General features: G+C 35.1%; 1 protein-coding gene across 15 annotated transcripts in view; it reads left to right on the top strand.

Annotated features, from left to right (window-relative positions):
* LOC6038009 (electroneutral sodium bicarbonate exchanger 1) overlaps nucleotides 1-12069 on the top strand; it is an 89458-nt gene that overhangs the window by 61611 nt on the left and 15778 nt on the right. For 9 of the 15 annotated variants that reach the window (XM_038257146.1, XM_038257148.1, XM_038257144.1 and 6 more), the window contains 2 exons: nucleotides 1589-2074; nucleotides 8760-8954. In XM_038257146.1, coding sequence (XP_038113074.1) covers nucleotides 1589-2074; nucleotides 8760-8954 — 681 coding nt within the window. Of the gene's footprint in view, nucleotides 1-1588; nucleotides 2075-2273; nucleotides 2451-8759; nucleotides 8955-12069 lie in introns of all 15 variants that reach the window. The other 6 variants (XM_038257153.1, XM_038257154.1, XM_038257160.1 and 3 more) reach the window with 2 other exon arrangements.

A 12069-nucleotide genomic window follows, 5' to 3' on the forward strand; every position in this document is an offset into this window, starting at 1 on the left:
AGAAAAACATATTTTCAATCGAGTCTTCATTTTGCGTCGTTCTGTAAACAAAGCAACCAGAGAGTCGACTGTATTTATTTTTAATTAGATTTAAAAACCAACTCAATAGGGTTGAAATTGCGAATAAGCTCTCCCGAAGAAGGTATGGTGCTTTCTTGCACCTGTCAAAAGACACAAGGAATGTTTTAGATTATATTCTCAATTTCAACCCTACTGAGTTGATTTTTAAATCGGATTGAAAAAAATTATAAAAATCAAATTACAAAAAAAAGCCAAATGGGGGCTGAAAAAATCGCTCTCAAATTTTGAGGGGCTGTTTTGGATCCCAGAAAGAACGAAAAAAATATGTTGCTAATTTGATGTCGATGCCACTCAACAGTGTTGCCCATTTTAACAAAAAAAAAACTATGATATTGGAAAACTGTGGAAAAAAATCGACGTTATTTATATAATTAAAATACTATTTTCAAACGAAATTACAATATTGTTCACCACATTCAAGTAAAAGCCCCTAAAAACTGTTTTTTTCTTAAAAACTTTTTTCCAGTAGAAGTCATGATCAAGCTTCACCATCTCTGACAATATTATAAAATTTTTCATAATTTTTTTTCTTAGTCATTGAAGATAAGCAACCAATGGTTGCTGAGATACAACCTCTGGAAGAAATGATTTTCTTTACATCACCAAAATAGAAATATTTTAAAAACTTTCAAATTATCTTAAAATTTGAAAAGGCACAAAAATATGGTTTTGAAGAAAAATTTTAAGGTGAGCCCCCTTTTTTCACGTGATTGTGAAACTATGTTTAATCAGGAAGCCCACCCGATTTCACATAAGATTGTCTTTAACCGCATTTGAGTCGGACGTATTGCCTTATTTTTCTTTCACTGTACTGTTTCAGAAAGCCTTTAAAATTTAAATATTTTTTTTAATCAGTTTGTGATATAGCAATATTTAAATCAATCAATCTTTTTACTTACACCATTCACAAATGTTATTCTCGAATACATCTGGCTTTGTACACAAGAATAGCTTTTCCTAATTGGATTTATTTTTAATTGTTCTCAAATAACAAACATAGCAAAGTTTACAACAAATGCAATTAGATAACAGTAACTAGTTAATTTAGCTTCCCATTTTTTTAAGTATCAAAATTAGAAGAAGCTAAACTTCTAACATTTACTTTTTTTTCAGCGTTTAATCAATTTAAATTATCAATCTTTTCTTTCTCAATTTCATTAAACGTCATACCCCGAAACGAACCGTCTTCATATTTCAGCTCTCAATTCCATGCATGACTCGCAATTAATATTCGGTGAAATTCAGCCACATCACAAAGCAGAAACCCGTTCACTCACCTCAACTCTCCCAACCACCCACGACTATTTATATGCCTAGTTGACATTTATAGCGCACATTAGTTCAACGTCCACATTTCCCTCTTCCTTTTTTCCCAGCAAAACTCAATCACGACCAGCATACCATACACCGGCGACCGACCTCCACTCATTAATCTCCTGTCACCCAACCCCAACACACACGCACACTGTGAATTAATTCGTTGATTTTTCCCTGCTCTCCCCTGCAGTTACACCACCCGCACAAAGAGTCCAGTTCATCCTGGGGGGCGAAGTGGACGACAGCCAGCACGAGTCGCACCCACTGTTCTCCGAGATGGAGGAGCTGGTCAAGGAGGGCGACGAGATGGCCTGGAAGGAGACCGCCCGGTGGATCAAGTTCGAGGAGGACGTCGAGGAGGGCGGCAATCGGTGGTCCAAGCCGCACGTGGCCACCCTGTCGTTGCACTCGCTGTTTGAACTGCGATCGCTGCTGCTGAACGGGACCGTAATGCTGGACATGGAAGCGTCCGGGTTGGAGCAGATCGCCGAGCTGGTGTGCGAGAACATGGTCAATGCTGGCACGTTGCCCATCGAGGCCCGCGACAAGGTCATCGAGGCGCTGCTCAAACGGCACAAACACCAGCACGAGTTTGCCGCCGGCGGGAGTAAAAAGTCCCGCCTGCCGTTGATCCGATCGTTGGCTGACATTGGCAAGAACCATTCGAGCTCGAAAAGTAAGTCCTAAGTGCCTGTGGGGTCAACCCTTTTATCCAAATATCACTGTGCAAATATTTAGTCTGTAAGAAAATCCGATCTGCAACAAAGCAAAAAGTCACATCAATCATCGTTCACCAACTTTCTACGACCACCGAAACTCTGTCTCGTGTCTATACAAACCCCCACTGTACAGTGTGATATCTATATTCCGGGCAGATATGCGCCGCTCATCCACCGCCACCTCCGCCAACTCATACCCAATGCACGTCGTCTCATCGTCACCCGGAATGCACGACGATGGCGAGGTCGCGGCCATCCCGCCGTCCCCACAAACCGCACTGCTCGGTGGATCGGGCAAAGATCAGCGGGGTCACTATCTTGCACTGCCAACAGGTATCTATGTTCTACACCACCACCGCAAGAGAGAGCTTTAAGCCACACACCATGCAAGGATCTTCTTCTTCTTCTGTTCTGGTTCCGAACTATCGCTAGTTAAAAAATGGCTTTTCACCATCACGCGGACACTCTGGTGGAGGAGGAGAAGGTGCACCTTTCTGTAGAACTCTCTCACCCTGTAGATGTATAAGTTGGCTTGGATAACGCAGCGGGGAGTCTGCACAACTTGGTGCGCGGTCATGGTGGTTGGGTGCTAACTTAATTAAAACTTAATGCACTGTTCCGGATTATAGGAAATGCTAGAGTGGGCGTAGATAACACTTGCTTGCTTCTTACCGCAGAGATGAATCCCGTTTAAAACTGGTTGGTGGTGGATATATCAATCAAGTTGTATTCAACTTCATAATAATACTCGTTAAGTGATTCTGTTTCTAACCTCGAACCCTGTGTGGAACTGGGGAAATCGAAAGACTAACATCCTCATCCAAAATTGCCTTAAATCACCCAAATTTGTTTTCCATCGAAACCATCGAAACGTGCGTGCGTGACACTAGGGTGGTTTCTCTTGCGAGATAACAAAGATATTCATCTTACTACAAGCTACATAGCATTTTGGAAGCGCATTATAAGCTAACAATCCTTTTTCACATGTTGCGACTATCATAAAAAAATCATGGTTTATTTCAGGTAAAACAAACCATCATGATTAGAATAAAAAAATATCAAGAAAACAAAACTTAGTAGTACTCATGTCCTAGTTCTCTAAAAAAAATGATGATCAATGTTTCTTTAAAGGACGTTTACATTTCTTGAAATTAAATCTATGGAAAATACCTAAAACTTTGATTTTCACTTAGATTCTGTATAGGGGAAAGTGGGGCAAGTGTAACAAGCTAAGAAAATGCTCGATAAAATCCATTAAACACGTAAAAAACTCTGTCGGATTTTTTGATATCCATCTTATTCCAGACCCTTGACTAAGACTTCGATAAAACAAGTTTTAAAAAAATCCAGTTTTTCACGATTAAAATAGCTTTTAAAATTATTGATTTCAGTACGTTCTACCACAGACAACAGACGTAGCGGCTAGAACAAAATATTTTGAAAATCGTGTGTAAAAACATGGCTGCCGCATCCTGCTAATCTACTAGCGCCATCTGTTAGCCTATTGCCACTCTCTAAAGCAGCCATAATGGTTTTCTGAGAAGGTGTGTTTGAAAATGCATCACCCAGAAATGTTTAAAAAATATATTATTTCAATTTTTCGAAAAAAAAAATTAAAAGGTAAAGATTATGTTTTTATGCTATAGTAAATCTACTTTAATTATTAATTAACACGATTTACGAGCACATGGAAGTTTTTTTTTTTTTCATTTAATTATCGATATTTAAAAAAATAGTCTAATCTGTTGCTTTTTTAAACACAGCAACCAAGGCCGCGCTTGAGGCTGTAATATTCTTGCTGGTTGTGTTTATAAACAAAACCAACAGAGGTGAGCAAAAAGGAGGAGGAGACCCGGTGGAAATCGGGAGGATGGGCAAGCGTTTCTTGGAGGATAAAAGATTCCGAACCAGAAACGAAACAATCCGGAATTGTCGAAGAAGGAAAAACAGCAAGGTATGACACGGTAAAGTCTGGATGTCATCGGCGCCGTCAGCAAGAGCTATTATCACGGCCAACCCCGTAAACGTTTTTGCCCCAAACGACCGCATTCCGAAGATTATCTCCGGAACCGACAAACCAGCTACCACGATCATTTCAACGCTCACCTTTAAGACATCAACCTCTTCAACGCCCTCGAAACCCACCCCACCTTCAAGTGCCGCCACTTCCGGCGAACCCTCGTCGCCATACCAAAGGCATGAATCTTGAATGTTCTCCCGGCGCGTCAGATTCCCCACCGGATTCTAGTGCAAGCGATCACAAACACCAGAACCAGAACAAACGATTACAAACGTTGGAAACCAACAAAATGAAAAATGACAGTAGGCGGAAAGCGATATTTTGACAGTGGGCAATGTGTCAGGGCAAAGCGACTGCAGCGCCACAAACGGATTGCCACAACTAAAAAATCTGTAGCAATGATTTACACAAGTAAAGAATCGAGCCCAAACGTCTGTTGTCTGTGGTTCTACTCAACTAGTGGGGCAAGACAAACAACCCGTTGGGGCAAGAGGAACAATGCATGAAATAGCACGTTAATTTGCAAACAATCTAACTGTTATCAATTTGAGACGTCAGATTAGAATGTATTTGAAAAGTTTTATTTTTTATTTTTAGATGAAATAATAATATTTTACTAATAACTTGATCGTTCTTCAAAAAAAAATATTTAAAAGATAAATGGTATTTTTTTACAATAAAGTATGTTTTTGCAGCAATTCGTATTTTTTCCATGCATAAAATTCATGTGGTACACTTGTCCCACTTAAACAAAGTTTTTAAAAGCTTTCAACAAAAACAACGAAATGATTAAACATAATTTATAATAGGTGCAAATCATTGGTAGCGACACTACTGACCTAGGAAAAAAATAATTTTGATAAAATGAGCCTTAAAACGAACCCTAAGCTTTATTTTGAACTTTCCAAATATTATAAGAAAACAAAGGTTTTGAAAAAAAAAAATTCAATCTAATGCCCCGAGATGTTTACGTCATTTTGGCGGTTATGTGGTAGAAGAATCAACTAATTGCATTGCTGGCAACAATTCCTCATACTGGAAATATCAAAATTTTAAAAAATTACTGCCTCTTGGTCGTCTTGCCCCACTTCCCCTATTTGATTAAGTAACTTTTATTTATTTGGAAACTACTAAGCTCAATATGCTGCTAATATAAACATTACAATTCCAAACTTGGAATTGAATTTTTAGTAAGCTAGTTAAAATTTTATGATTAGACATTTTTTATAATTGTTCTTAAATTCTAATCTCTGATGAAATTTATGAAAAAATCAAATCTGATACAAAATATTGATTAATTTAATTTCAATTCGGATGCAAACGTTGTCGGATAATAGACATCGATAAAAATGTCAAGTGTAGGTGAGAAAGCGTTAAGGTGAAGCCGTTGATCATTTTCGAAGAAAATTGATCATCACTATAAAATATTCTGTATTAAATTCAATTTAACGTATTTCAGCACCAAAAGCAATCAGCATGTGCCGGTTGTTTCCTTCTTGAAGCCAATGAAAGAATTTTTGATCTAAATCAAATGTGCTTCAACATTTATATAGTTTTGTGGCACAGTCATTTACGTCCTAGTTAGCAATCATTGATTAATGACGATTTCCAAAGCTTTACAAGGAATGGGATAATCGTTACCAAAAGAAATCAGCATGTGTAGGACACTTTTCTAAACTACTTGTTGAAGGAATTTTGTCAAAATATTGAAAGCGACGCAAAATGTATATCTTTGAACGAAAAATCATGACAATGATGGATGTCTTCACGTTAAGGTGTCCAATTGTTTTTTTTTTTTTTTTTTTTGCACATGATTATTATAACAAGCGATTGAAGGAAGTTTTGAAAATATTTTCAAATGACAAATTTTCAATTGAAAGTCAAGTAATTGCATTTAAACCTGAAAAGTTGTAAGTCACGTACATTTGAATGGTGAACCTAGGTACAGTGGATTCTCTCGTTGTCGATATTGAAGGGACCGTCGAGGGCTGGAGGTAACAAATTAAAAAATATTGATATCGAGAAGATCGACAGCTAGAAAGTTGACTGCATTTAAATTCTACAACTTTTAAATTTTTTATTAATATTTCACAAGTGGCTCGCGATTCTAGAGCAAATTGCCAAAATGGCCCGCTAGGTGGATCTGGTTGAAGGCCACTGCATTACAATTTTATTCATTTGTTCATTTATTCATTTATTTTTTATAAATATTATATATCAATTATTTTGATATTTAAAACAAATTTAAAAAAATGCCTCAAAATGCTATTAACAGTATGGTATCGAAAAATACGGAGTTACACCTCAAATTAAACTCTTCATAATTTTTTCTTTGAGCAACTGATTAACATTAATATTGACCGAGTTATGATTTTTTGAATCAATACAGATTTTTTCAAAAAATCGAAATATTGGTCGCAAAAATTTTTCAACTTCATTTTTCGATGTGAAAATGAATTTGCAATCAAAAAGTACTTAAGTAAATTTTTGATAAAGTGCACCGTTTCCAGGTTATAACCATTTTTAGGTAACTTTTTTGAAAATAGTCGCAGTTTTTCATTTTTAAAAAAAAGTGCCCATGTTTGCCCACCATTGAAAAGCGGTTTACAATGTTAAAAGATGAAACATTCGTGAAATATTCCGGTCTTTTCGAAAAAAATATTTTCAAAAAATTTAAATCAAGACTAACATTTCAAATGGGCGTAATATTGAATGTTTGGCCTGATTGAAATATTAGTCTTGATTTTAAATTTTTGAAAATATTTTTTTCGAAAGGATCGGAAAATTTTACGAATGTTTCATCTTTTAACATTGTAAATCGGACCTATAGTTGCTGAGATATCGACATTAGAAAATGGTGGGTTGTTTGGGTGAGACTTAAAAAACATCAATTTTTCTGTTTTTTAACCTTTGCATGGCTATATCTCAGCAACTAAGGGTCGTATCAACAAAGTCCGAAAAAGCAAAATATAGAGAATTTTCTTAACCTTTCAAAAATATTTTTTTCAATGGTGGGCAAACATGGGCACTTTTTTAAAAAAATGAAAAACTGCGACTATTTTCAAAAAAGTTGCAAATTCGATTTTACATCGAAAAATGAAGTTGAAAAATTTTTGCGACCAATATTTCGATTTTTTGAAAAAATCTGTATTGATTCAAAAAATCATAACTCGGTCAAAGATTTTTTGCCCATTCTGGAAATTTCTGAAAAGTTGGCATTTGATGTCCTCTAAAACATATCAAAAAATAAAAAAAAATAAAAATAGTGTTTTTTTGCAAATCAAGTTTTAGTGACAAAAAGTTAAATTAAAAATCACCAAATTTTTTTTTACCGAGTTTCTTTTTTTCAGTGTAGTCCATATCCATACCTACAACTTTGCCGAAGACACAAAATCGATCAAAAAAATCCATCAAAAGATACAGAGTTTTGAATTTTCACATATCATTTTTGTATGGACAGCTGCCAAATTTGTATGGAAAATTATATGGACAAACTAATGATACAAAATGGCTTCTTTGGGCATACCGAAGGCACCAAAAAAGTTTCAGCCGGATTAAAAAATACAAAAAAATCGAATGGCCGAAATCTCAGAGAATTGCTCTAAACTGATTTTCGCTTAATCGAAATTTTGGTGATACTGTGTCTTTGTTTTTATCTGAAATCAATAATTTTTTTGTAACTTCAGTAAATCCACAACTTAATCGATTTAAACAGTTAAACAAATATAATTATATAATTTCCTTTAATAGAAGAATTTCTATAGAAGAAAATAAAAATTACGTGTATTTGATTTGCAAAGCAAATAAAAAAACTCAAACTCTCTTAAAAAGACCTATTTTTTATCGTATTTGGCAATGTCATGTTTAACGTATAAATTTATGAATTTTGTTACCAATAAAAAGTTATTTTTAATCAAGGCTACCCTAACGTCCATCATGACCCTTGAACCAACCAAAACGGTCCCTTTTCAACAAATCCCCACACTTACTATGGCATCCGCCACAGCAGCATCCGTATCCGCCACACACTGTCTGGACGATCAAATTGGAAAACTTTTCGCTCTCTTTTGGCCCCAAATTTCGTTTCGATAGACGACGATGAAAATGTATGGAAATGCTCTCTCGTGGAACGTGGAAGCAAATTTCCTGTTCTTGTCCATGGAAATCGGGGTCCCTCTTTGTTAGTGAGATAATCCGGAAAATCGGAAAAGTGTTATTGATTTTTTTGGGGCCGTTACTTCCTGGTTTGTTCTCATTTCCACTCCGTCGTCCTAGGGATTAGTTCCATGCAGCACGTTGAGTTTGTCCAAATGCTTACACTTGAACCGACGACGACGACGGTGGCGATTATGTTTCGGAGCGGAAAGTAGGACATCAAATCGGTACGAGTGTATGCAAAACAGCGGAAGGTGAAATAAATGGACTTAGTGTTTTCCCCCCCTCAGAAGCTTTTTCGACCTGTGGTGATGGTTTTGTTTCCACTTGTTATCAGGTCGAAAAAAAATATTTAAAAAGAAGAGTAAAAGTTCAGTTGGTAAACTGTATTCGTCATGATCGTCGACTGAAAAAAACAAAGCACTGTCGCAGAGTCTAATGTTTGCCCCCTCATCTCTCGACTGTAGATGACATCTCGCCAACTCCATCGCATGGTGGTGCAACTGCCACTGCATCTGCCTCCGGTGGTGGTGGGGGTGGTGGTCCATCATCCAGCCTTGGAGTGACCACATGGTTCCATGCTGGCGCTTCAGCATCCGGCGGTGCATCGTCGTCGACGACGACGGCGACAGCCACAACGGTTTTCCCATTATCATCAAGAGGTTACCACCCATTTTGCTTTGCACAAAAAATGCACACACACAAACACACAACCACAACCTCACACCGTCCATATGAATGTAACTCTGTTTCTCAATGTCAAGACTTTCTTCTTCTGTGTGACCTATTCAAAGACGTCTTCTGCAGGTCTTTACTTCTTGTATAGAAATAAACAGCTTTGGTGTGTATCTTTCATACGACTTCACTGGAAAATAAACCGACCTTCAACCTCTCTCTCCGTTGTGTTGTGGCTGTCTTCATGTTACCACTTTGTATTGTATTATCAACCTCTTCTCTACCACACTTGTCATGTTGATGTTGTGTCGACACTTTTGCATTTCCTTCATCAATCGTGAATCATTCCCCAAATCATCAATACCCAAAAAAAAATCCCAGCTCGAACATCTGATCCCAGCTCCACGTGGGGGAGGGAATTTCACAGCAGGGGAGAATATCCCCCACCCTCTTTTTTCATCATTCATTCATTCATGTATTCGTCCGAAAAAAATCAAGACGAAAAGCTAAACGCAAAATCAATCATCAAAGGAATGTCTCTCCCATGCTTCTCAAGCATCTTATCATCTTACATAAAGTATGATGGGCAGGTGGAATCGGTTCTTTCTGTTAGCATAAGGGGTTATATGTGATTAGATTTGGGAATGATTATTGGAAATTGAAGGGGAACAATGAACCAAAATGATTTTTTTAACAATGGCACAATTTAACATAAAATGTTAAAAAAGAAGACATTTGTTAATATTGTTAGTATGTATCGGAATCCTTCTTTTTAAATCTGGGTAAAAACAAATAAGCAGACTAAGAAAAATATTATTTTCTTTCAGAAAGTGATGCAACACTAATTAAAAGTAAATGATTTTTTCCATAGGTGAAGTTTCATATTTTCTGGAAAAAAAAGTTATTAAAAATGTCGAATTTCTTATTTATACTTCAGGGGTGACTTTGACAATCGCTGCGTTTCTTACTAAATTCAAATTTAATTTTTTGATTACCTAGGTCATGTGGCCATCTTATTTCAAATTTCAAATTCCCAGTTTTTCTCGGTTTTCTCCTCATACCGAAAGGAATTTCCTAGATTTTTTACATCAACTCACAATGTTTTTTTCTAGTCTGACTTGAGTACCAAAATAACTTTTCAAATGTTTACATTTGGTACAGGTATTTTGTTCATTATTTTCATTTTTCAGGATAGCTTTCAAAGGACGCAAGCACTAGTTGTAAACGAAGCCGATTTTGATCGGTTTTAGCTCAAAACCCTTAGGCTGGTACAAATATTTTTAAAAGTCCTCGGCCAGGGCCGATGGACAAAAACTTTTTTAAATATTTGCATCGGCCTTATAATGTTTTGCAAACTCAAAATCAATTAAATTTCTTTTTTTATATTGTCATCATTACTGTAAAGCAGGAAACATTTTATTTTCATTTTATTAAATTATCAAATTTAAAACCCGAAATAGTAGTTTATGCAACAAGTTGCAAACAGAGGATTTTTTCAGCACGAGTCGTACATTTATCCAACGAGGTTCACCGAGTTGGATAAATACGAAGAGTGCTGAAAAAATCAAGTTTTGCAACGAGCTCCATACAACATTTTTTGCAATTCCGAAAAACACCCATTGAGTGAAATTTTATGTCAAATTTTCATGTATTTCGTCAATGAATCGTTGAATCAAAAAAATGTTGAAAAGTGTTACTTTTCGAAACAAGTGCTGAAAAGTTCAACTTTTCAGCACCCATTTCAGTGCTGAAAAGTAGAACTTTTCAGCATTTATTTTGAAAAGTGTTGCTATTCGATTCTGTTATTTTTGGTACAGAAAAGTAGTCTATTTCGTCGTTCAAGAATGACAGGAAAAGTAAGTAATTTCACGACGGAATTGCAAAAAATGTTTTTTTCTGATCGATTCTGTTTTTTGTAAAATTTAAGGAATTGATTTAAAGAATTCCAGAAAAAATCAACAATTTGAAAAAGAGCCACCAAAATTTTTAATTTAAATAATGAAAATTTGATCTTTTGGTTTAAAATATAAGATGGTAAAACAATATTTGGCGTTGTCACTATTTTTAAAAGAATCGTAATTTTCCGAAAACGTCTACGTTTTAGTCAATTTTTTTAACTTGATTTACAGAACATGAATCAAATTGAAAACCGCCTTAATTACGTTTTCCCTGTAGAGTTTATGATTAAACTCCAACCGAAGTAAACATAAATATTTTTTTATAATTTACATTGAAAACAAAATCCGTAACACTGTTTCTGTTGTTTCTGTTGTTTCTGTTGTATGTTTCCTAAAAATCAATCAATCTCAAATCCCAATTTCAAACATTTGGAGATAAAAAAAACTCAAATCTGATTAAATTTTAAAAAAAAACATGTTGTTTTTTAAAGAATTTATCATCAATCAAAAATATTCATTAAAAAATAACAAAATTTCCAAAGCGATTTGTCCAGCAAAATTTGAAGAAAATATAAATTAAAAAACTGTTTTTTTTTATTTTCGAGATTTTACACTAACTATGGACACGCAAATTTGATGGAAAAACCGACATCTTTTTAGAAATTTATTCTGCAATTTTAGAATTCCGCAAGAACGAAGAATATCATGAGATACAAATAGAAAAAAACAGACAGCTTAAGTCTATCAGAGAATCAAAAAATGAATTCATTTAAGTGAAGTTTGTTGAATTTTTATTAGACTTTTAAAATTTTCACGGTTTGTGAGTCAATTTTCTGAGTTGGCCATCCTGTTTTAAATTTATATACTTTTTAAAAAATACATTAAAAATTGTGTGATAAGGTACATATTTTTTTTTATTTGGATAATTTTTTTTTAATTCAATTCAATTAGTGTTTTATTAGAATTACACATTTCTGCTTCAAGATGTAACGTTGGCAATTCAGGCTTTGGAGAACCTTTCAACTGAGATCAATTCATAAACCTATAAAGGGAGGCTACATATTTCTAAATTTTGAGAAAAAAAAAACCCTATATCTATAAAAAATACTTTAAAATAAAAAAAATAAAGATTTTTTTGCGATTTAAATTGATTTTAGCGGCTCACAGATTTCTGTTACAGACGTTCTAGTGTCTTCAAAACTAC

The sequence above is a fragment of the Culex quinquefasciatus genome, chromosome 2 (genome assembly GCF_015732765.1).
Source record: "Culex quinquefasciatus strain JHB chromosome 2, VPISU_Cqui_1.0_pri_paternal, whole genome shotgun sequence".
Classification (NCBI taxonomy): Eukaryota; Metazoa; Arthropoda; class Insecta; order Diptera; family Culicidae; genus Culex; species Culex quinquefasciatus.